Here is a 25,195-nt window from a genome sequence, read left to right as displayed (position 1 = left end):
AATCTGGCTGCCATGCAGGAGACCTTGGTTTGATTCCTGGGTTGGGAAGATCCGCTGGAGAAAGGATAGGCTACCCTCTCCAGTATTCTTGGGCTTCCCTGGTGGCTCAGCTGGTAAAGAATCCACCTGCAATGTGGGAGACCTGGGTTCGATCTGTAAGTTGGGAAGGTCCCCTGGAGAAAGGAAAGGCTACCCACTCCAGTATTCTGGCCTGGAGAATTCAATGGACTATATAGTCCATGGGGTTACAAAGAGTTGGACACAACTGAGTGACTTTCACTTTGATGATTTTAATTTTCTGAGATTTACTGAGGCTTGATTTGTGACCCAAGATGGTGGAGAATGTTCTCTATGCACTTAAGAAGAACGTGTATGCTGCTGCTTTTGGATGGAATGTCCTATAAATATCAATTAAGTCTGTCTGATCTAATGTGTTATTTAAGGCTTGTGTTTCCTTATTAATTTTTTTGTCTGGATGAGCTATCCTTTGGTGTAAGGTGGACTGTTAAAGTCCCCCACTATTATTGTGTTACTGTTGATTTCCTGTTCTATGGTATAGTTAGCATTTGCCTTGTGTATTGAGGTGCTCCTGCATTGAGTGCATATTTATTTACAACTGTCATATTGTCTTGTTGGATTAATCCCTTGATCATTATGTAGTGTCCAAATTACAATTTCTTGTAATTGTCCTTGTTTTAAAGTCATTTTGTCTGATATGAGTATTGCTACTTCAACTTTCTTTTGATTTCCTTTTGCATGGAATATCTTTTTCCATCCCCTCACTTTCAGTCTGTATGGGTCCCTGGGTTTAAAGTAGGTCTCTTGTAGACAGTGTGTATATGGATCTTGTTTTTGTATCCATTTAGCCAATCTGTGTCTTTTGGTTGGAGCATTTAATCCACTTATATTTAAAAGGTAATTATTGATTTGTTTGTTCCTTTTGACATTTTCTTAATTGTTTTGGGTTTGTTTCTGTAGGTCTTTTTCTTCTCATGTGTTTCCCACCTAGAGAAAGTCCTTTAGCGTTTATCGTAAAGCTGTTTTGGTGGTGATGAGTTCTCTTAGCTTTTGCTCCTCCTCAAAGCTTTTGATTTCTCTCTTGAATGTGAATGAGATCCTTGCTGGGTAGGGTAATCTGCAGGTTTTCCCCTTTCATCACTTTAAATATATTTTGCCACTCACTTCTGGCCTGCAGAGTTCGTGTTGAAAAATCAGCTGCTAACCTTATGGGGATTCCCTTGTATGTTATTTATTGCTTTTCCCTTGCTGGTTTTAATATTTTTTCTTTGAATTTAGTTTTTGTTAGTTTGATTAAATGTGTCTTGATGTGTTTCTTCTTGGGCTAATCCTGTATGGGATTCTCTGACCTTCCTGGACTTGGGTGACTATTTCCTTTCTCATGTTAGGGAAGTTTCCAACTATAATCTCTTCAAATATTTGTTCAGATTGTTTTTGTTTCTCTTCTTCTGGGACCCCCGTAACACAAATGTTGGTGCCTTTCATGTTGTCCCAGAGGTCTTTGAGACCGTTCTCATTTCTTTTCAGTCTTTCTCTTTATTCTGCTCCTTGGCAGCTGTTTGCAGCATTCTGTTTTCCAACTCACTTATCCGTCCTTCTGCCTCAGTTATTCCGTTGATTCCTTCTAGTGTATTTTTTCATTTTAGATACTGTGTTGCTCATCACTGTTTGTTCTTTAGTTCTTCTAGGTCCTTGTTGAATATTTCTTGTATCTTCTCGTTCCATGAGTCCACTCTGTTTCTAAGATCTTGGATCATCTTTACTAACATTACTCTGAATTCTTTTTCAAGTACCTTGCCTATTTCCTCTTCATTTATTTGGTCTTGTGGATTTTTGCCTTGCTCCTTTGTCTGCAGCATGTTTCTGTGTTGTCTGATTTTGTCTTAACTTACTGTGTTAGGACTTCCCTGGTGGCTCAGATGGTAAAGCGTCTGCCTACAATGTGGGATACCCGGGTTCGATCCCTGGGTTGGGAAGATCCTCTGGAGAAGGCAGTGGCAACCCACTCCAGTACTCTTGCCTGGAAAATCCCATGGATGGAGGAGCCTGGTAGGCTATAGTCAATGGGGTTGCAAAGAGTCAGACACAACTGAGTGGCTAAGCTAAACTTACTGTGTTTGTGGTCTCTCTTTCGCAGGCTCCAGGGTTGCAGTTCCTCTTGTTTCTGGTGTCTGCCCCTTGGTGGGTGAGGTTGGTCCAGGGGCCTGTGTCGACTTCCCGGTGGGAGGTAGTGTGCCTGTGCTTTGGTGGGTGGAATTGAGTCTTGTCTCTCGGACAGGCAGGGCTGCATCAGGTGGTGTGTTTTGGAGTGTCTGTGAGCTCAGTACCCTGGAGAAGGAAATGGCAACCCATTCCAGTGTTCTTGCCTGGGGAGTCTTATAGACAGAGGAGCCTGGAGGGCTGTGGTCCATGGGGTTGCCAAGAATTGAACACGACTGAGGTGACTTAGCACACAGGCACAGGAGCTTAGTATGACTTTAGGCAGCCTGTCTGCGGATCGATGGGACTGTGTTCCTGTCTTGCTGGTTGTTTGGCATAAAGCATCCGGCACTGGAGCCTACAGGCAGTTGGATGGAGCTGGGTGATGGAGATCTCTGGTGGAGCTCACACTGATTAATATTTCCTTGGGCCAGGAATTTTCTGGTGGTCCAACGTCTTGGACTCAGTGCCCTTTGCGTGCCACAGTCGATGGCACCTTGCTTCTGTAGCGGCCTGTATTTCTCCTGAAAACTTTCCTGGTTGTGGAGCTCCTTACTCCTGTCCCTTCAGGCTCTCTCTTCACAACCAACAGCTGTCCCCTCTTTGGGTCCACTCTCCAAACCCCACTTCCCTGCACCCTGGCCCTGGCTGCAGCAGAAGATACGTGACTGAGGCTAGGGTGTATAGGGCTGTAGCATGGGCCATGCCTGCAGTTCTTACTTTGTAGACCGCTTGCTGCCTTCTTCTCTGGTCACTTAGTCTCCTTTTTGCCCCAGCTCATCCCCACCATGAATGGGCTTTTCTGAGCATGAGCTTCTCCTCGCCTTCAGCTCGTCTCTGCCAGGGCTGCAGTTCCTCTGCCTTTCCTCTCTCTCTTCTTTAGTTCCTATTTATTTATTTTTTCTATTTTTATTAATTTTAGTTTTTCTTTTATGTATTTTTAGTCTTTTTATCATCCTATGAGGCTGCGTGGGATTTTTCTTTCCTTTCATGTGTTTGAGGTCATCTGCTAGTGTTTAGCGGAGAAGGCAGTCGCACCCCACTCCAGTACTCTTGCCTGGAAAATCCCATGGACGGAGGAGCCTGGTAGGCTGCAGTCCACGGGGTCGCTAAGAGTCGGACACGACTGAGCAACTTCACTTTCACTTTTCACTTTCATGCATTGGAGAAGGAAATGGCAACCTACTCCAGTGTTCTTGCCTGGAGAATAACCCCAGGGACGGGGGAGCCTTTCGGGCTGCCGTCTATGGGGTCGCACACGGTCAGACACGACTGAAGCGACTTAGCAGCAGCTAGTGTTTAGCAGGTGCTTTGTGAGAATTGTGCCACATGTAAATGTATTCTTGACGTGCTTGTGAGGAGAGGCGAATTCCGTGTCTTCCATTTTTGCTATCTTGCCTCCTTCCCCAATTGTTGAAACTTGAAAAAGTTTATCTAGGGTACTGTTACCTGAAGACTCATAATCTAAGACTTATTTTACATTTATATTTTCACCATCATCTGTGTCTGTTTGTGCTATCCAATATGATGGCCATTAACTACATGTGACTGTTAAGTTTAAAATTCAAATTAAGTAAAATTAAAAAAATTTTTAGTTATGAAGCTACATTTCAAGTGTTCAGTAGCCACATGTGGCTGTTGGCTATTGCGTTGGACAGTGTGGAGTTGGGAGATTTCCATCATAATAGAAAATTCTATTGGACGGCGCTGGTGAAGAAAGCTGCTCTCTTTTTTATTCATATTGTAATCTGTTTATTAATGGTGAAGTGTCTTTCTCTGTCACTTACCTTCTCTTTCCTATTATGGACAGAAAACAAAAATTTCTGAATTGTCAACTGTGTATTTGAAAGCTAAATACCCTAAATGTGTGTGTGTGTTTTTTAAACCTTTAGAAAAAAACCCTAATACAGTACAGCAAAAATTGTTCCTTGTTTGGTTTCCTGATGTTTGTGAATTGAGTACTATTAAAGAGTTATAGAAAATGAGTGCTTTTCCCCAAAGAACAAAAAGACAAAACTGAGTTATGTGCCAGGCACTGTCCTAGATACAGTGATACACAGGATTTCTTTTTTCCCCTCAAGGGACTTACGAATTTGTTTGCAAACATTTTAACAGAAAGCTTAATGTAGTGTGATAATTGTTCTCCTTCTAATTCTTTGCTTTTCAACCTGCTATAAACTATCTTCTGCCTCTGTCTTTTCTTTGAAATTATTCTATCTAAAGTTTTTCACTTGCCAAACTCAGTGGACCCTTTCTCAGATCTAGCCTTACTTGACCTCTGTGCTTTATTTGAAACTTTAATTGTTCCCTGGGAAACTTGAAATTCTCTTTACGGTGGGAACTTTTGTGACTTTTCTTTCTTTCTGGCTCTGCCTTTCTCTGTGCCTACTTAAGTCTCTTTAGTGTCTTCATCTAATGCTTGAATGTTGGTAATCCCTATACTCGTTATTGACAGTTGTCTTTTCTCACTCTGCGTGTCCTCGAATACTCCTGTATGCCAGGCCTCTTCCGGATCTGTTAACTGTTGGGCAGCTTAACTTGGATGGCCCACAAGCAGCTCAGTCTCATTTACTAATATTAATTTATCATTGACCCTAATGTTGGTACATAGGCACCATACTCATCCTGATTCTGGGCAACAGTATTCAAACCAGAATCTTTTCAGCTTGCCCTGATCCATCTTCTGATTTACTAAATCTGGCCAGTTCTTTCTTTTTTAAAAATTTATTTTACTTTTTGGATGCATCTCATAGCTTGCAGAATCTTAGTTCCCCGTCCAGAGATTGAAGCCAGGCCACTGTGGTGGAAGTGCCAAGTCCTAACCACTGGACCGCCAAGGAGTTCCCTGTCAGTTCTTTCTATATGATCTATACCTTCTGTTTTAAGACACCCACTAACTTGTCTTAATTAAACCCTTATTTGAAAAATAATATGTGAGATTTTTCTGTTAAATGTTGGCATTTTTTTAATATTGTCAGTCTTTAATTTTTAGCATTCTGATGTTACCTGATTGTGTTTTTATTTTTGCACTTCCAGTTGTTGAACATGTATATCTTTAGTCTTTAAATTTTCTCATCTGTCACTTGGAGTTTGTTTACTCATTTTGCCACAGATTTTCCACTTGTTACATTTGTTATTGTTCTTTATGTCTTTCTTTTTTGTTATTAAAATATTTACTTATATTTAAAATTCTTTTAGCTTTATAGTCATATGGTTTCTATTTTCTTTTTTTTTCTATTTTCATTTTAGTTATTATCCTAGAAATTATAGTATCTCTTATTGCAGTCTACCATAAATTAGTAGGAAAATTTTCACAAAGTCTTCTGAAATTTTGCCTCTTAGGAAATTATTCAGAAATCTTTTGATGGCTTAATTTCATGAACCCTCCCTCATTTGTGCTGTTGTCATATATTTTACTTTTGCATGTTTTAAAAAATTCACCTCATCTCCCCAAATTAGGATTATTCTTGTTGATATTCTGTTATAATTTTTATTTAGTTCTGAGCTGGGAGAGGATTTTTTCCCCCAACACTTGGAAGATGCCATTCCATTATCTTTTTGATGTCTTTGGTTTCTTTCAGTCTTCTATTAGTGTTACTGTTTCCTTCACTGAAAATTTTGGGTATTTCTTCCCTCTTGTCTGGTTTTAGACTTTCCATCTTGGTTTTTAGGCAGTTGATTATGATGTGTAGTTTTGCTTTTCCTTATGTGTAGATTTGGTTTGCCTGCTTTGAATATGGAGTTTATTAAGTCTATAATTTGATGACTTGTCAGTTTAGAAAATTCTTGTCTGCTCTTCTGGCTGCTGGTTTTATGTCACTGTCTTCTCACTTTTTGTACTCTGAGTATACATATTAGACATTTTCTCTGTCTCATATGTCTTAACTCTCCTTTCTGTATTTCCTTGCTTCCTCTTGATCTATATGACTTTATGGATACCTTCTTCTGATATCTATTCCTGTTCACTAATCTTGTTCTTACAGATCTAATCTACTGGTAAATTCTTTTACTGAATGCTTAATCTCAGTTATAGTATTTCTTTCAAGAATTTGTTTTGACATTTCTTTAATAAATTTGAGGCCTGTATTGACATCTTCAACCTTCCCTCTGTTTTCATGAATATATTAATCATAAAAGTGTGTCTTGTAACTGCAGTATGTAAATTAAATGAAGCTATGTTCTGTTTATTTCTTCTCTTGATTTCTCATCTGCTGTTCCTATTTTCATAGACTGCCTTGTAATTTTTGATTGGATGTCAGACAGTGTAGTGCAGATATCGTAGGCTACTGATGCTGTTACCATCCTTCAAAGAGGGATAAATTTTCTTTAAGCAGCCAGAGTACTAGTGGACCAACACAGCTTGGTTGAGAGTTGGTTTTGGGTTTTATTAGGGCTGGCCTGTTTGATTTTTGCTCCTATTTCTAGCATGAAGTCATTGTGAGCTTCTAAGTCATGGCTCTAATTCTGCAGAGTATGGTGTTTTGTTTCTGTGGCTCTGTATCATATTGGTTTGTAATTTTCTTTCCTTGATGTCCATATTAGGTTTTGGTTTCAGAATCATGCTGACCTCATAAAACAACTATCATTTTTGTATGTTCTGTAAAAAGACTTTGGGTATTATTGGTATGATTCTACCTTAAATATTTGGACTAATTTTCCAGTAAGACTGTCTAGGCCTTGTATTTTCCTTGTATGGATATTTTAAAATTCAGAAATATCTGTACGTTTGGTAGTGGTGTCCTCTTTTTAATTTCTGTTATTTGCAGTTCTTGTGTGTCTTTTTTCTTCTTGATATATCTTCCTAGGGATTTATTAGTCCTAATCTGTCTTTTTAAAGAACCAGTTTTTTACTTTATTGATTTTTCTTTTGTAAGTTTAATTTTCATTGGTTTCTGCTTTTATATTTTTCTTTTAAAAATTTCTCATTGGCTGTAATTTTTTCCTAGCTTCTTGAGACAAAAGCTGTTAGAGACACAAAAATCAGAGATTTTACTATTTTTTCTTTACAGTATATATTTTTTGAGTTTTAAAATTTTCTCTAATAATTACCTTAGGCACCTCACATGTTTTGAATGTTATTTAATTAGTTAAAATATTTTCTAATTCTTATTGAGGTGTATTGACCTGGGAATTACTTAGAAAATGTTCCTTAATTTCGAAACGCTGAGTATTTTTTACTTTTCTATTGTTTACGTCATATTTAATTCTCTTCTATTAGAAACTTAAGACTTGCTGTATGGCCTGGTATATGATCTGTTTTTGGCTACTGTCCATTAATTATTTGGAAAGAATATGAATTTTGCAGTTTTGAGTTCCATAGTTCAGGTTGATTGAATGTGGTGTACAATTATTTGATATACTTGTTAATTTTTTTGGTTGGTTTGTTTTCTAGTTCTATCAGTTATGAAGCGATAAGGAGAATCTCCACTGTGGTTATAGATTTATCCTTTTCTCAGCCTTTGTGTTATACATTTTAAAGTTATGTTATTTGGTGCATACAAATTTAAGACTCAAATAGCTTCCTGATCAGGGGACATTTTTATCATTCTGAAGTATTTTATCTCTAGTGATATTTCTTGCCTTCAGGTATTCTTTATTGACTACTATACTGATATGGCTACATTAGTATATTTTACTTTTGTTTCTTTTCATGATAAATTTTTTCATCTTTTAATTTTAGTCTGTGTACAAAGTGTATAAGTCTGTTCTTACAACAGCATTTAGTTGTGGTTTTAAGAATTCAGTCTGGACATCTTTCTCTTTTGTGTAGGATGTTTAGTGATCCTAAACTAAATACATCAGCAACTGATGCATTTAGTTTCATTTTTTCATTTTTGTACTTGACTTTTTTATTTTTTTACTTTAAAAGTTGTTGTAGAATATAACAAAATTTGTCATTTAAATAGTTTTAAGTATACATTTCAGTGGCATTAAATACATTCACATTGTGGTTCTGTCAACACTACCATCCAGCTCCAGGACTTCTTTTGCCTTGCAAAACTGATACTGCCCATTAAACAATAACACTCTGTTATCCCTTTCCCCATCCCCTGGTAACTACCATTATCTGTCTCTCTGAATTTAATTACTTTGGGTATCCATTTGTACTGGCTTATTTCACTTAACACTCATGCCTTCAAGGTTGATCCATATTACAGCATCTGTCAGTTTCCTTTTAAAGGCTGAGTAATATTCCATTGCATGTATATTGTACATTTTATTGTTTATTCATCCGTCTGTGGACATGGGTTGGTTTCACCTTTTGGCTGCTGTGAACAAGTGTACAAATATCTGTTTTGTGTCTTTGCTTTCAATTCCTTTGGGTATATACCCAGAAGTGGAATTGCTAGATTATATGGTAATTCTGTGTTTCATTTTTGAGAAACCACCATACTGTTTTCCAGTGGCTGTTCTCTTTTGCATTCCCATCAACAGTACACACGATTTGAAGTGTTCCAGTTTTTCTACATCCTTGCTAACACATCTTATTTTCTTATTTTTTAAAAAAATTCTAGTGAGTGTAAGGGTCTTCCCAGGTGGCATTAGTGGTAAAGAGCCCACCTGCCAGTGCAGGAGATATGAGAGACACGCATTAGATCCCTGGTTTGAGAAGATCCCCTAAATGAGGGCATGGCAGCCCACTCCCGTATTGCCTGGAGAATCCCATGGACAGAGGAGCCTGACGGGCTGCAGTCCATAGGGTCACAAAGACTGAAGTGACTTAGCACACGCAGTAGGTGTGAAGTTTGTCTATTTGATCCACTTTTCTGTTTTTTTCCCCTCTGTGTTCTTTTATTTTTTGGTGCACCTTCCTTTGATTTAATCAGACATACCCTATTTTCTCCCCTTTGGTAACTCATTCAAAATATATTCTTTTTTGCTGTGGTACCCTACCTAGTACTCTTATTTTATGTAGATGTTGGCACTAAATGTATATATATATTTATACTGTGCTTTTTTACTGGAGAAATTATTCCTAGAGATTGCAACATATATTCATTTATTCATCTCACTTCTTGCATTGTTGCTTCCATTCATTTTAATTCTGTGTGTTTTAAATACCACAATACAGTATTTAATTGTTCTGTGATCAATACTGATTATCCTTACCTTGACAAAATTACCTGTACAGTTGCTTTTTAGTTCTTTCTGAATTTCTATTGCTCCAAATAGCTTCTTGTAGTAGTTCTTTTTGCCTGTATAATGTGTCTTTATTGAGATAGAATTGACATATACCATTGTGTATGTTTCAGGTGTACAATGTATTGTTTTGATACATTTATATGTTGCATGGTGATTACAGCTTTAGCCTTAGCTAACTCCCTCTGTCACGTCACATAATTACTTGTAGTATTTCTTCCAGTAAAAATCTGCTGGTGCAGAATTTTTTGTGGGAAAATGTTTTTACTCTTCATTCATGTTGGAGGATCTCTTTGCTCTGTACATAATTTATAAATTTTCAGTTATTTTTTACCCAAACTTTAAGATTCTTATCCCATTTTTCCAGTTTCTAGCATTGTTTTTATTGAAGTTATCTCTAGTTTTAACTCTTCTTACTGCTGCTTTGAAGGTACTGTATCTCCTCCCTGTTCTTTCTCCCCTATGCTGATTGTAAAATTTTCTATTTTTCTGTGATTTTCATCAGTGGTACTATATTGTGCCTTCATATAATTTTTCTTTTTTAATTTCTCTTGCTTGAAATTCTTAGAGCTTCTTAAATCTGTTGGTTAATACCTTCCTCTTATATTTAGAAAATCTTGTAGAGGTTTGTTGTTCAGATCTGTTCTCTCTGTAGATCTTCAGTTATAGTTTTCATATGTCTCTTATTGGTCTTTTCTATATTTTCCACTTTGTTTTTTAATCTCTGGGCTTTTATTATGGTATTTTTTTTATCGACATGTCATCCAGTTCAAAATTCTGACTTTTGTGTTAATCTCCTGTTAACACCATTTATTAAACTCATTTTAGATGTTTCAGTTAAAGATTATCCTTTTGATTCTTTTCTTGTGTAGATACTAATTGTCTAGGGAAATATGCCATCTTTTCATGTATTTCTTCAATCTTTTCCACTGTTTTCTTGAACATATTAATAATTATATTTTAATGTCTTAGTTGGTTAACTCGAATATGTAGATTGCTTATTTGGTTCTATTTTGTGTTGTTTTTCTTCTTTTTGAGGTTTGCTCATATGGTCCTATTTCTTGGTAATATAGTTATTTTTAATTAAATGCTAGAAATGTAAATACTCCTGAAGTATTTACAATTAAATGTTAATTTAATTGATATTTTAGAGTCTTTACAATTTTGGTTACTCCTGAAGGGTATATCTTCCTCTGGAAAAGTTTCACCCTTTCTTCACTAGGTTGATAAAGTAGAAGTTGGGACACCTCAATTCAGGCAGGTGCTGAATGGAGTGCAGGTTGGGTTTTGTTTATTGTAAAATATCAGCTATCTTTGATTCTTTCTTGGCTTTTATCTGATTCTTTCTTGGCTTTTCTTCTGAAAATCTAGTTTGTTCACCAGACTTCTTCCCTTGAAGGCTTCTGAACTCTTAAGTTTTGTTTCATCAGTTCCCTGAGCTCTGATTTTCAGCCTTTCAGTTTTTTGGCTGTTTGAACTTCAGAAGTTCATACATGCCATGAGAGGAAAAGACAGCCACATGCTTAAGATCTCTCGTGTCTCTGATTTTGTTACTACAGCCTTCTCAGACTGCTTTAAACTTCTGCTCAGGACAAAGTATAATTCTCAGCCTTTTCACTGTGCTTTGAGTTGTCCAAGAAAAGAGCATTAATTTAATTCTCCATAGTTATCTCCTGAATTTTAGTCCCTCTTGTTCCAACTTCTTAGGCAACTCTTAGGTGCCTTCTAAGAGATGACTTTGTGTTCATCTGGCTTTGCCAGTTTTCACAGGAATTACTGGTTTGTTATACGCTTTTTGTCCCAACTTGGAGGTTAGTTACGTAGCTACTTGCAAGTGATTTAGTATTAATTTTGCTCTAGTCACTGTTAGTGTTTCTTTAAAATAAAAATGTACTTCTTTAATTGGTGCAAGGGCCTTTCAATTTGACTTCTTTTTTACTTGTCAAGATATTTTCCCCCCATCATTCTATTATTTCTGCTTCCCTGGTGGCTCAGATGGTCAAGAATCCACCTGCAATGTGGGACACCTGGGTTCAATCCTGGGTTGGGAAGATCCTCTGGAGGAGGATGACAATCCACTCCAGTATTCTTGCCTGGAGAATTCCCTTGGATGGAGGAGCCTCATGGGCTCCAGTCCATGGGGTTGCAAAGAGTTGTACACGTCTGAGTGACTAAGCACAGCTACTACTTCTGTTCTTTAATGAATTACTTGTTTTCTTGGAGATCTTCACAGGTATGCTCTCATTTTAATCTATGTAGCTGGCTTACTTACGAAGTTTTCTTTATCAATTATAAACCACAGAAATGCTTGGAAGAAAGTTTGGAAAGTACTATAAAAAGTTAGGAAGAACTCAGGGATAGGATTATTTTGTATATATGTGTGTGTGTGTGTGTGTGTGTGTGTGTGTGTGTTTCACTTTCTTGTACATTTATGTCGTTACTTTGTGGGGAACTTGGTTAGATTTAGCTTGTGCAAATCCCTTTGTGGTCACCTTTTCCGGTCCAGAATCTGTAATCACCTCAGTTTCTCTTTGAGTCCAGAGTAAATTTGATTGGCTCAATTTGTGTGGATCCTCTTCATTTACACTGGCTCCATTTACATTTCTCCAAATGGAGAAATGGGGTCCTCTGCCTGTTGCAGATGAGAGGAGGGTGAGGTTTTAGAAAGTAAGGTGTGGGAATGGAGAAGAAATGATTGATATCTCTAATAAAACAATAGACAGGCAAGCTGCAATTCAGAAGTCTTAAAAACTGAAAACAAAGTTATTCCTTAGTTTCTGCCATATTCATTTGTTGATGAAACTGATTTGAGTGAGGTATTTTATTCTACTTTGAATATTCATGTTTCCCTGAAAATGTCACTATATTTGATACAGGGTAGTGTTCTACTACTGCAAGATATAACTTGACTAAATTATGAAAAGTTCTAAACTGAGAAACATCTTTCCCTGAGATTTTTGGCTAAGTAATTGTAGATCTGTACTCCTTACACGGACTTGTTGCACACTTACTATATGGCACATGAGTAAAGGAGGCCTGGCCCATATCATTGACCTTTCATCTAGTACAATTACGAGTTTCCTGGATTTTGGAAAAAACATTTAAGTGTTTTAACAGCAGCTTATAATTATTGTCAACTTTGGATAGTAGTTCTATTATTTTCATTTTTTAGCATATTTAAAAATAAATCTGTTTAAAATTTTTATACAGAAACAGCTTATTATAGTTTATTAGTGCTTATTGCTATTTCTTTTGTTAGTTTATCAGTGCTTATTGCTATTTCTTTGTAGTCGTTTCTAACCTTTTTTGCAGAGAGGCTTATTTAGAAGACTTATAATATTTTACCAGTTTTCTTTACGTGTACTTCTTATATACTTTGGTAATGGCATTTATACATCTATTAATTGACAGTATGTCCTTTAAGAAATTATTCTCAGCCATTTAAGTAGCTGCCAGATAATCATGCATGTCCACTATCTATTGGATTTAGTCACCATTGATAATTTTTTTCCTTTTTGACTTCTCAGTAGCTTTAAAACCCAAAATTATATGATCTTTTTTGAAGACATAGTCTAGCAAGAGAAGCAAATCATGTAAATGTGGAAAGCACTGATTAGTGAATCCTCAGATTGTTATTTTATGCATTAACCTGTACAGGGAGAATATGGAATTGCAGTGCAGTGAGAGAAGTTTTAGAAGTAAAGTGAAGCATTTTTGAGAGAAATATCATTTAAGACTTATGCAAACTTACCCTTTAGCCTCTCTGTTCTGGTCTAGTTTTAATGTGGTGCTGTTCTTAACGTGGAAAACTCATAGGTTGAGGCCCCCTTGTGGTCTGTTAACCAAAGCAAATAGCACAAATGGAACTAAGTAATGGAGATCTTAATTCATTCCTTTCTTTATAATAATTTTTAAAAAGTGCCTCCTGAGGGAAAAAAGAGGAAAATATTCTTGTATTAATAGTTTACTGATTTTAAAACTTGCCAATTATTTTATAATTGAATGTGTATATATGTTAGCTGGACACTGACCTAAAGAAAAATAGGTTATTGGGTAGACTATCATTGTCATCTTGGGCATCTAACTTGATTAGTTGTAAGTGCCTTAAAAATATATAATAGGGTTGGCCCACCACCCTCTCCCCCTAAAACATACACACAGACACACAGACACACACACACACACACACGCGTGCGTGCATGCATGTGTGTATGTGGGGCTTGGGAAATTTGTTGTTTATATTCATACTGAGTTGCTTGACTTGAGAGGGCCGGGAGTTGTATGAGGCATTGGAAGAAATAAAAATTTTTATTAGTGAGTTGGTCCAGTTAAGCTTATTTGCTTTTCCTAACATTATTGGCAAGGTCTTGTCAGTGTGTGTGGGAGGGTATGTGGAGGAAGTGAAGAAGTAGCAGCATCAATCAGTGGTTTTAAGGAAAACTGCAGATACAAAGCAGCTGCTTTTCCTTATACCCAGTAAGATTTATGATGGTTGAGAACAGTCCAATACAGTGAGTATCGGCTTTGTGATTAGATAGACCTGGCATTAAAACGGATTTTATCTTTTAGCAGTTCTCAGGCAGTTTGTAATATCGAGAAAGTTACTCCATCTCTGAACTTGTTTCCTCTTTTTAAGACGTGAAGACTCATCTTATTGAACTGTTTCATCATATAAAGTCCTGGCATTTACCAGTGTTATTCTTACTTCTTAGTTCAGTTCAGTCGCTCAGTCGCATCCAACTCTTTGCGACTGCAGCACGCTAGGCTTCCCTGTCTATCACCAGTTCCCGAAGCTTGCACAAACTCATGTCCATTGAGTTGGTGATGCCATCCAATCTTCTCATCCTCTGTCGTCCCTGTTTCCTCCTGCCTTCAGTCTTTCCCAGCATCAGGGTCTTTTCCAAGAAGTTAGTTCTTCACATCAGGTGGCCTAAGTATGGTAGCTTCAGCTTCAGCATCAGTCCTTCCAGTGAATATTCAGGACTGATTTCCTTTAGGATTGACTGGTTGGATCTCCTTGCAGTCCAAGGGACTTCTTAGGAAAAGGGCAATTTTGAGTCCTAAAGAAAGCATACCGAAGGATTTTTTTTTACAATTGGGCTATTGGTAAACACTCCTAATGGTAGATTGAATGTGTCTTAAAAAGTGGTATAGTAATGAAATGTGTTTTGCTGTTTCACTGTGGTTTTCAAAAGTTGATTTTAGAACCAGTCTCACTATCTTATAGTCAGTTTATTTAATAATTAATCTAGTCCATTTCAGAAGAAATAAGGTTAGTTGGCATTACTTTTAACAGAAAAAAGAGACTGTAAAACCCCAGATGAATCATAAGATTTTCTCCTTTCCACAGATTTCCTTGGCAACTAAGTCATAAAAATTTACTAATATTTTCTTTTTGAATAAAAGGAGAAAACTAGAAAGATATCAGTGTAAGTACAGCTGCTTGGGTTCAAATGTTTGTTGGAATTAGGTGTGCTATAAATCATGTAAACAAAGATTTAACTGTAGACATATCATCAGAAGGCTATGGTATGTATTCATACCTGCCTCTTTCATGTTTTCCTTAATTTCTTGAGTTTACAAAATATCTAGCTTACATTTGGATAATGTCTAACTGAAGACTCTTGTTCTAACCCCTATATGTAACCAATAAATACTTTTAACGAAGAAAATATTTTGGTAGTGAAAATTTCTCTTTTTAATTGTGAAATGGATTTTTGTTATCTTATCCTTTAATATCTGTTCTTGGGGGAAACTTATTTCAGGAAAGAAAAGGGGTGGGGGAAAAATAGCTACAGCAAAATGGAGAGTTAAGATCATAAAGGGTGATGGCAAGAATACATGCCATTCTACCAGGAACTTGTTTTTTAAACATAAAAAGCATATGTGGCAAATTTACATATTTACTAATTAAAAAGGCTTCCTGGAAACATTAAGTAGACTTATCTTCTATAACCTTTAACACTGTCACTAATGGATATTGCATAGAAAATTTCATCGAAGGTCCTTTAAATAATGTAAATGATTATGAATATGTAACTAGTTAATATGCAGCCATGAAAGGATTATCATGTAGAGGTTAATGAACATTCTGCTCTTATGGTTTGCAGGGCTTTTCTTTTTGTGCTTTTGGCTCACTTCATGCTTGGAAACACATGCATTGGGATTGGAAAGCATCCTGACTGTTTTTGGGTCTCTTCTCTTAATGGGGTTGTTAAATAAGAACTTTATAAAAAGGATTTCATGAAGATTTTTTCTTTTTCAATTTACATTTAATTCTGTTTGTCTATTTTATAATTACTGTCGAGTCAGAAACAGTGAAATGGATTGATGTAGCTTTAGCCTGGTTCTTCCAGATGTAAAGTCAGTACTCTTATTATATGTTATCACTGTTATTAAGTGTTGCTATGTGATTGATACTTATTGAGAGAGCTTTATTCTAAAACTGACTTTTTATGCTGAGTTAATGTGTAGTATGGTTGGATATCTGATTACAACATGTATTTTGGTACAGGATTGCTGCCTTAGTATTTAAAATGTCCTAAAGGAAGATATTTACTTCAGGAATTAAATGTTATAATAGAGGAATTTAGTGACAGGCCAAAAAAAAAAGATGTGATTTTTAGATGAAACATGGTGCTTATATAAGATGCAGTATTGGTATTTAGAACAGTGAGAAAGAACAGTGTTTCAAACTGTAACACTGCTGTCTTTTTCAGGTGGCATTATATTAAGCATAGTAATTTCATCCCTTGGTTTCTCTTTCTCTAAAATGGTGCTACAGTATTTGAAATTATTGTTTAAAGTTTTGTTATCAATGGGCAGTTTAAAAACATAATTAGTAATCTTTGAAAAGGGTTTTTTTTTTTTTAAGTTGCTATTCACATGTTCTTTTTTTTCCCCCTTACTAGTTAGTGTTCTTAATTTTTTGAGCATTTTAAGAATCTGTTGAAATATCTCTAAGGAAAACAAGTAAGTTTTATGTTTAATTTCGTTGTTTCAGTATTATAAGCATAGCTTAAACTGACTATGAAGTGCTTAAAATTTTATCATAATTCACCAGGGGAACAAAATGGGCCGTTCAGAGCATCTCTTTATCCCAAGTATTTCTTCTTGAAATGTAGTAGAAAAATATCACTGAACTCATTTTTAATGCATCAGAATAAAAATTACAGGTGAAAACATTTGAAGATATACTGACAAAATAAAATACTTTCACTGCTGTCATTTTTTTTAAACTGATGAAATGTGGATGTTACATTGTTTTTTTGTTATTTATAACATTTGTGTATTCTGCAAAATATGTAACATTGAAAACAGGCCTGCAGATTGTACAAAATACTAGTTATCTTATATCATATGTCACCTAATAGTTATGAAGTGGGTTTTGTACCTAAGTATGAATCGGAAAGCTGTAATTTGTTCTGCAGTTATCAGCCTGCATTAGAGAGGTATGATAAAGTATGCTGCTTAAAAACTAACATTCGCATCTCTGTGCATTTGACAAATAAAAATGTGTATCGAGATGCTTTTAAATCTGTAAAGCCACTACTGTAGCTTTCTGATACAGTGATTTTGTAGCTTTGTGCATTGCCCTGTTTTTTCATGAGTAGTTATCTGTTTTCATGACAGGTGGTCACTAACTGCCAAGAGAAAATCCAGCATTGGTGAGTGAAAGATCGTTTTATTACCTTTCTGAAATACTAATGGAATCACTTATTTGTATTTTAAAAAAGTACAGTTTTCGCATCCTCTAATTGAGTTCTTCTGGTAATCTCCATTTTGAATCCTTTTGGTACTAATTTATATTGTCTTGCATTGTTTATTGAATTCTGTGTTCCCTGATTTCCTGAAGTTGCATCACTATTTGTGTTTATTTTAATATTTTAATTGCTTTCTTTTTCCCTTCCTTCGTTTCTTTTTTTAAAGTTAGAATATTACTATTGTTATGAAGTTGAGACTGATGCATTTTTTAACCTGACTAATCAGCTTTATTTTGGGACTGTTTTTTGTATATGTAGTAGAATAATAATTAGAATCAATTGTTTTAAAATAATGGTGGAAATATGTACAGATACATTTTCCCAAAGTTTGAAAAATCTAATTAATTGGCTGCATCTCAGAGCTTGCTTTAGAGACCACACTTTTTAGAATATAGAGAGAAAGAAAGCATATCTATTTTAATGTGCTAATGTATAGTTAATAGGACAGTGCTTGGTAAATAACACATTTCTTGTGTCTTCTGAGGAAAATGCTCAATTTAATGGTGAATAAAATCTTATGACTTGTCATGAGGTATAGCTGTTGATCTTACGGATATCAAATTACAATATATCCATGCTGTGTTTACGAAGATTTTACTGAGAGAACAACAGGAGCTGTCTTGATTATTGTCTGCAGGGTTATTGCAGAATCATGATAACTGCCCCTTTAGTGGTGAGATTAAACCTTTGGTTATACACCATCAAGCATATAATATTTTAAATTTATTTTAAGAGGCTTTTTCTTCATGCCTGAGAGATCTTCAAGGAAATAATTTATAGTTAGTGTATATCAAATGTTTTTTGGTTTAAATGCACATAGGCTGCAAGCAGTGGATAAGGGTAAAAATTGGTGCCATCTGTACACATCATCATATTAAATTCTGACTTTTGGCTTGCAGAAATAATCTAAAACTAAATAATATACATTTTATAAATAAAAATTCAGAGACTTCATTAATTTTCAATAAATGCAGAGTCGTAGCTGCATCCACCGTGGTTTAAGTCTGTCAGTATTTCCATAATGGACCATTGACTTTTCATTTTACATTCAGTCCAGGTTGAAACTTGAAATGCAAGTACTTGGTCACAGAGTTAATATTTTTCACCTGCTAATTTGGCAAAAGTGATCCATTTTACAGATAATTCCCAGGTGAAGTTTTACAGTGTGGACTTTATTGGTTTTGGTAAAGAATTCAGGACACTAGTAAAAGGTTGATTCACTCAGAACAGATACTAATTTACACAGTGTGTGAATGACACCTTGCTTCTGGTTGTGTTTTAAGATTCTTTCCCTTCTAGACTGAGAGTTCTTTAAGGCTAAGGGGCATGTTTTCTTCCTTTTATCTATAACTGTGTTTGGCACAGTATAGGCACTTAATAAGTGTTTGAATAAATAAAGACCAAATATTTGATTATTTTATGTATAACGTTTTTACAAGTACCATATAGTTATGTACAGCATTTTTAGAAGTACTGTATAGCATTACCTAAGCCTGATGAACACTGATAGAAATGTGTCATTTACATCAGAGCAGATTCATATGAATCTCTCAGTTTCCAGATTTTCTGTAGCTCCAAACTACAGAGCTTAGCATATTTGCCTCCACATATCTTAAAGTAATATAGTACCTTATCTACATGTTAAACAATTAAAATAATTTTTCCAGTTAGTTTGCATTTTCCTCTGAATTATTTTTAATGTGGCTCAGGAAACAGACTTTTATGTTTGTTTTTAATGAGGATCTGATATTGCTGGAATCCAAATGGCCAGTGAATTTACCAATTTATTACATTAAAAAACTGAAACCAAGTGTCTCCATTCCTCTGAAAGCCAGGAAATTGCTATTTGGGAGTGCTGTGGAATTCTTGTGATGTTTTTATTATCTTAATTCCAGAAACAATGATTGAGTTTCTACCATATGCCAGTATTATACTGCTGTTTGGAATTGAAAGACCCTGCTATGGAGAAATTCAGCAGTCCTCAACCTTTTTAGCACTGGGGATCAGTTTCGTGGAAGACAGTTTTTCCATGTACTAGGGGTAGGAGGAATAGTTTCGGGATGATTCAAGTGCATTACATTTATTGTGTACTTTCTTTATATTATTATTACATTAGTTCCACCACAATTCATCAAGCAGGAGATCTTGGAGGTTAGGGACCCCTGGAGAAATTGATAGTTGGACACTAAACAGTGAAATTACAATAATTCTGTGCTAGTTGGTTAGAGATAGGAAGCAAAACAGAGACAAATTATTTTTAAGGGTGTCTCATGTATTGCTTTAAAAAATATGTTGCTTTTCACTAACCTTTGGTGTTGTTATAGTCTAAAATACAATTCATGTAACTAAGTTCCCCTTGTTTATGAGTACATACCAATATAATAAGGAGGAGCAAAACATGTGATTTTTTTTGAAGTGTTGTCTTAGGCTAGTGATGTATATCTTTGTGAAGTTTTAAAAAATTCTTAAAGGGAAGAGTAATGAATTAGAATATTACCCTTCAAAGATAATCCTATTTTTTTAAAATGTAGGACACAAAATAAAAATATTTATAGAAATATAAAGTGGTAAAATTACTCTGGACCAGTGAAAATGGTCCAGAACAATGAGATCTGCCCCCAGAAATCTCTTTGAGAAAATTAATTCAGATCCCAGAACTTTGTTTTACTTAAAGACATTTATAGTATTTGTTTAATTAGTAACAGATAAACAGGAAATGTTTGAGCCTAATAGTTGAGAATTTCTGTAACATTTTTAGAACTAGTAGTGGTTTTCAATTTAGTGAAGATTTAAGAAAATTTTTAGGTACATCTTATTTTCCATGTAATTCTTTTTACTTAACTCATTATAAAATCCATACACTATTTTCTCATTAAATGTCAGTGTACTTCCTAGTGTTTGACCCACGTGGGGCTGATAACTCTGTGTAGTTTATTTGTAATTTTTTATCCTTTTAATTTTTTCAAAGAGCATGGAGGGATTTGGAGGCACAGACCTACGCTGGAATTCTGTCATTTTCTAACTTTGTTACCTTGGGTGAATTATGAAGATTCTTAAGTTTTCTTCTTGTAAAGTGATTAACTTGAAGTTTAAGTGTGAGATAATGTCTATAGACTATCCAGACTGGCCCTTAATAAATACAGTAACTCTGAAATCTTTTTGGAAAAGTTTTAAACTCATTGTTAGATGAAGAAAGAAGGAAAAATCAAAAACCCTCCAAAACTTTGTAAATATTCCTGAATATTTGTGTTCACACCATTATCTTTTATCCTGATGGAGATGGTTTACTGAGTGGTATTGTTAAGCTTTTATTGTATTCAAAAAACTTTGATTATAAAGAGTTTCAAAGGGTGATGGAGTTGTGTACTGAACCCACATGTATCCACCACTCTGCTTCAATGATTGTCAACTCATGGTTTCATCTGAACTGTTTGTTTCCTTTTAAAACAGTGTATCTTACCCTCTTCCCCCATCTCTCAACTATTTTGGCAGAAGGCATATCATTCCATGTGGACATATTTTAGTATACATCTTAGAGACATAAAGGATTCCATATTAACTTTTTAAATTGTAAGTTAAAACATTTGAAATCACGACTCTACACCTGGACATCACCAGGTGGTCAATACTGAAACACATTGATTATATTCTTTGCAGCTGAAGATGGAGAAACTCTATACAGTTAGCAAAAACAAGACTGGGAGCTGACTGTGGCTCAGATCATTGCCAAATTCAGACTTAAATTGAAGAAAGTAGGGAAAACCACTAGACCATTCAGATAGGACCTAAATCAAATCCCTTACAGTTATACAGTGGAAGTGACAAATAGATTTAAGAGATTAGATTTGATAGACAACAGTGCCTGAAGAACTGTGGACTGAGGTTCGTAACATTGCACAGGAGGCAACCATCAAGAACATCCCCAAGAAAAAGAAATGCAAAAAGACAAAATGGTTGCCTGAGGAGGCCTTACAAATAGCTGTGAAAAGAAGAGAAGTGAAAGGCAAAGGAGAAAAGGAAAGATACCATCTGAATGCAAGAGTTCCAAAGAATAGCAAGGAGAGATAAGAAAGCCTTCCTCAGTGATCAATGCAAATAAATAGAGGAAAACATTAGAATGGGAAAGATTAGAGATCTCTTCAAGAAAATTAGAGATACCAAGGGAACATTTTTCCAGTAGTCATGTATGGATCTGAGAGTTGGACTGTGAAGAAAGCTGAGTGCCGAAGAATTGATGCTTTTGAACTGTGGTGTTGGAGAAGACTCTTGAGGGTCCCATGGACTGCAAGGAGATCCAACCAGTCCATTCTAAAGGAGATCAGTCCTGGGTGTTCTTTGGAAGGAATGATGCTAAAGCTGAAACTCCAGTACTTTGGCCACCTCATGTGAAGAGTTGACTCATTGGAAAAGACTCTGATGCTGGGAGGGATTGGGGGCAGGAGGAGAAGGGGACGACAGAGGATGAGATGGCTGGATGGCATCACCGACTCGATGGACATGAGTTTGAGTGAACTCTGGGAGTTGGTGAGGGACAGGGAGGCCTGGCGTGCTGCGATTCATGGGGTCGCAAAGAGTCGGACACGACTGAGCGACTGAACTGAACTGGAGGGAACATTTCATGCAAAGATGGGCTCGATAAAGTACAGAAATGGTATGGACCTAACAGAAGCAGAAGATATTAAGAAGAGGTGGCAAGAATACACAGAGAATGGAGGAGGAAATGGCAACCCACTCCAGAATTCTTGCCTGGGAAATCCCATGGACAGAGGAGCCTGGAGGAGGGCTCCAGTCCATAGGGTCGCAAAGAGTCAGACACGACTAAGCATGAGAATGAACAAATGAAAGTGGAATGTGTTTCCCACTCTGGAGATGGGAGAATTTAGCAAAAGGGAGTTTGGAGAGATGATTATCTTGGGAAGAATCAAAATATTAATAAAGCTATTTTGAGAGTAAAAAAAAAAAAATACACAGAGAAGAACTATACATAGAGATTTTCATGACCCAGATAACCACAATGGTGTGATCACTCACCTAGAGCCAGATATCCTGGAATGCGAAGTCAGGTGGGCCTTAGGAAGCATCGCTATGAACAAAGCTAGTGGAATTGATGGAATTCCAGCTGATCTATTTCAAATCCTAAAAGATGGTGCTGTGAAAGTGCTGCACTCAATATGCCAGAAAATTTGGAAAACTCAGCAGTGGCCACAGGACTGGAAAAGTTCAGTTTTCATTTTAATCTCTAAGAAGGGCACTGCCAAGGAATGCTCAAACTACCGCACACTTGTACTCATCTCACACACTAGTAAAGTAATGCTCAAAATTCTCCAAGCCAGGCTTTGACAGTATGTGAACAACTTCCAGATGTTCAAGCTGGATTTAGAAAAGGCAGAGGAACCAGAGATCAAATTGCCAACCTCTGTTGGATCATGGAAAAAGCAAGAGAGTTCCAAGAAAACATCTACTTCTGCTTCATTGACTGAGCTAAAGCTTTTGACTGTGTGGATCACAACAAACTGTGGAAATTCTTAAAGAAATGGGAATAGCAGGCCTCCTGGCCTGCCTCCTGAGAAATCTGTATGCAGGTCAAGAAGCAACAATTAGAAATAGATACAGAACAACCGACTGGTTCCAAATTTAGAAAGGAGTATGTCAAGACTGTATACTGTCACCCTGCTTATTTAACTTATATGTAGAGTACATCACATGAAATGCCAGGCTGGGTGAAGCACAAACTGGAATCAAGATTGCTGGGAGAAATAGCAATAACTTCAGATATGCAAATTATACTACCATTGTGGCAGAAAGCAAAGAGGAACTAAAGAGCCTCTTGATGAAAGAGGAGAGTGAAAAAGTTGGCTTAAAAGTCAACATTCAAAAAATGAAGATCATGGCATCTGGTCCCATCACATCATGGCAAATAGATGGGGAAACAATGGAAACAGTGAGAAACTTTATCTTCTTGGGCTCCAAAATCACTGCAGATGTTGTTTGTGGCCATGAAATTATAACATGCTTGTGCCTTTGAAGAAGAGCTATGACCAACCTAGACAGCATATTAAAAAGCAGAGACATTACTTTGCCAACTAAGGTTCGTCTAGTCAAGGCTATAGTTTTTCTAGTAGTCATGTATGGATGTGAGAGTTGGACTATAAAGAAAGCTGAGCACCAAACAACTGATGCTTTTGAACTGTGGTGTTGGAGAAAACTCTTGAGAGTCCCTTGGACTGCAAGGAAATCAAACCAGTCAACTTAAAGGAAACCAGTACTGAATATTCATTGGAAGGACTGATGCTAAAGCTCAATCTCCAGTACTTTGGCCACCTGATGCAAAGACCTGACTCATTGGAAAATACCCTAATGCTGGGAATGATGGAAGGCAGGAGGAGAAGGGGATGACAGAGGATGAGATGGTTGGATGGCATCACTGACTCAATGAACATGAGTTTGAGCAAGCTCCAGAGTAGGTGATGGACAGGGAAGCCTGGTGTGCTGTAGCCCGTGGGGTTGCAAAGAGTCAAACATGACTGAGTGACTGAACTGAACTGATATTTATATAGTTCAAACTTTAAGAGGTACAAATGGGTATACATGGTATGTAGTTTCCCTCTTACTTGTCTTGAAAATCTCACTTCTCTTCTTGGTAAATAACTGCTTATTTTTACCAGTTCCTTGCAAATTTTTGCAGAAATTACTTGCACAAGGAGTGTATATTTGTATGTCTGTATGTATGTATGCATGCATGTGTGTACATGCATGTGTATATTCTTCCACATGTTTATATATATTATACTCCCACTCTGATTAAAGTGCAAACTGTACACTGTTCATCACACTATATAGTACTATACTTTTGAGATTGTTTTTAATCAATAGTGAACTACTTAATTTTGTTCCTATGAACTACATTGTGTGTCAGATGTCTAATTTTTAGTTACCAAATACTTTTTGGTATTATTTTTTTAAAAATAATGACCACAGGACAGAGTATGACTTCTACAACTCAAAATACATCCTTATTAAGCTATTGTATCCATTTTTTATTATTCTTTAATAAAAGTACTCCAAGTGTACTGACAACAACCATTTGCCTGTATAATGTTCTTTGGTTGTGCGTATTGGACTGAACTCAGCTCTGTGGTTTTCTGCTGATTTTGTTTGGGCTCACTTGTGTGGTTGCAGCCCCAAAATGGCCTCACCCGTAAGTCTGATGGCTCGTGTGTGATGCTGGGCCTCACTGTCCATGGGCTCTTTTTATCTGGCTTACTTTATATGATGCTACAAGGGCAGCAAGAATGGAAGCTGCCAAGTCACATTCTGTTGGTCAAAGGAACTCATAAAACTAGACCAGATTCAGAGGGAGGGGAAATAGATTCCATTTATTGGTGAGTGGATTGACAACAAATTTATGGTCATTTTTAGTGCACTATAGATGACTTCTGTTGAACATATTCCACAGAAAAAAGAAGTCTCATTACTTGTGTTGATTTGTGAGAATTAAATGAAATATGGTATGTGATGCCTGGCACATAGAAATCATCTGTATCTTAGGCATTGTTTGTAGTCATAAGTTATATGCATGTGAATTGTTAAAAAAAAGTCTTGTTTACTGCAAATTATCTTAAGAGAGTTTTAAGTATTAAGTAAAGTTATCTATGAAATTACCTGAAACAGACTTAAATGAAAACAGTAAATAAGCTATTTTATATTGCTCAGATGTTTGATTTTAGAAAAAATAAATTTGGAGATAAAAATTCTGAAGCTTTTGAACTTTGAGAGGGGGATTGTAAAGCAGACATGACATTTGTAATTTTTCAAGGGGAACTGGACCAAAAAATACTAGTTTTTAAAATTATTATTATATTTTTTCTGATGTCATGTGTTAATACATGGTTTGGGATGTTAATAAGTAAGTTTTGAAATTCTTGTGTGATGTTTCAAAGCAAATTAAGATTGCCCCCCAAAAATATTCAAGTTGAATGTTTTAAGAATGATTTTTTAAGAAACAAAATCTGTATTAAATTTTTTATTCTGTATATAAAATGAAAACATTTATAAAAAGGTTGAAATGAGAAAAG

General features: G+C 36.0%; 1 protein-coding gene across 1 annotated transcript in view; it reads left to right on the top strand.

Annotated features, from left to right (window-relative positions):
- The window catches only part of URI1 (URI1, prefoldin like chaperone), a 65,493-nt gene that overhangs the window by 4,714 nt on the left and 35,584 nt on the right, over nucleotides 1-25,195 (top strand). Inside the window, exon 2 of the mRNA XM_027516042.1 lies at nucleotides 16,990-17,024. Coding sequence (XP_027371843.1) covers nucleotides 16,990-17,024 — 35 coding nt within the window. The remainder of the gene's footprint in view (nucleotides 1-16,989; nucleotides 17,025-25,195) is intronic.

Source organism: Bos indicus x Bos taurus, chromosome 18, assembly GCF_003369695.1.
Source record: "Bos indicus x Bos taurus breed Angus x Brahman F1 hybrid chromosome 18, Bos_hybrid_MaternalHap_v2.0, whole genome shotgun sequence".
NCBI lineage: Eukaryota > Metazoa > Chordata > Mammalia > Artiodactyla > Bovidae > Bos > Bos indicus x Bos taurus.
The sequence above is the reverse complement of the archived record's forward strand: the minus strand, read 5'-3'. Positions and strand labels throughout refer to the sequence as shown.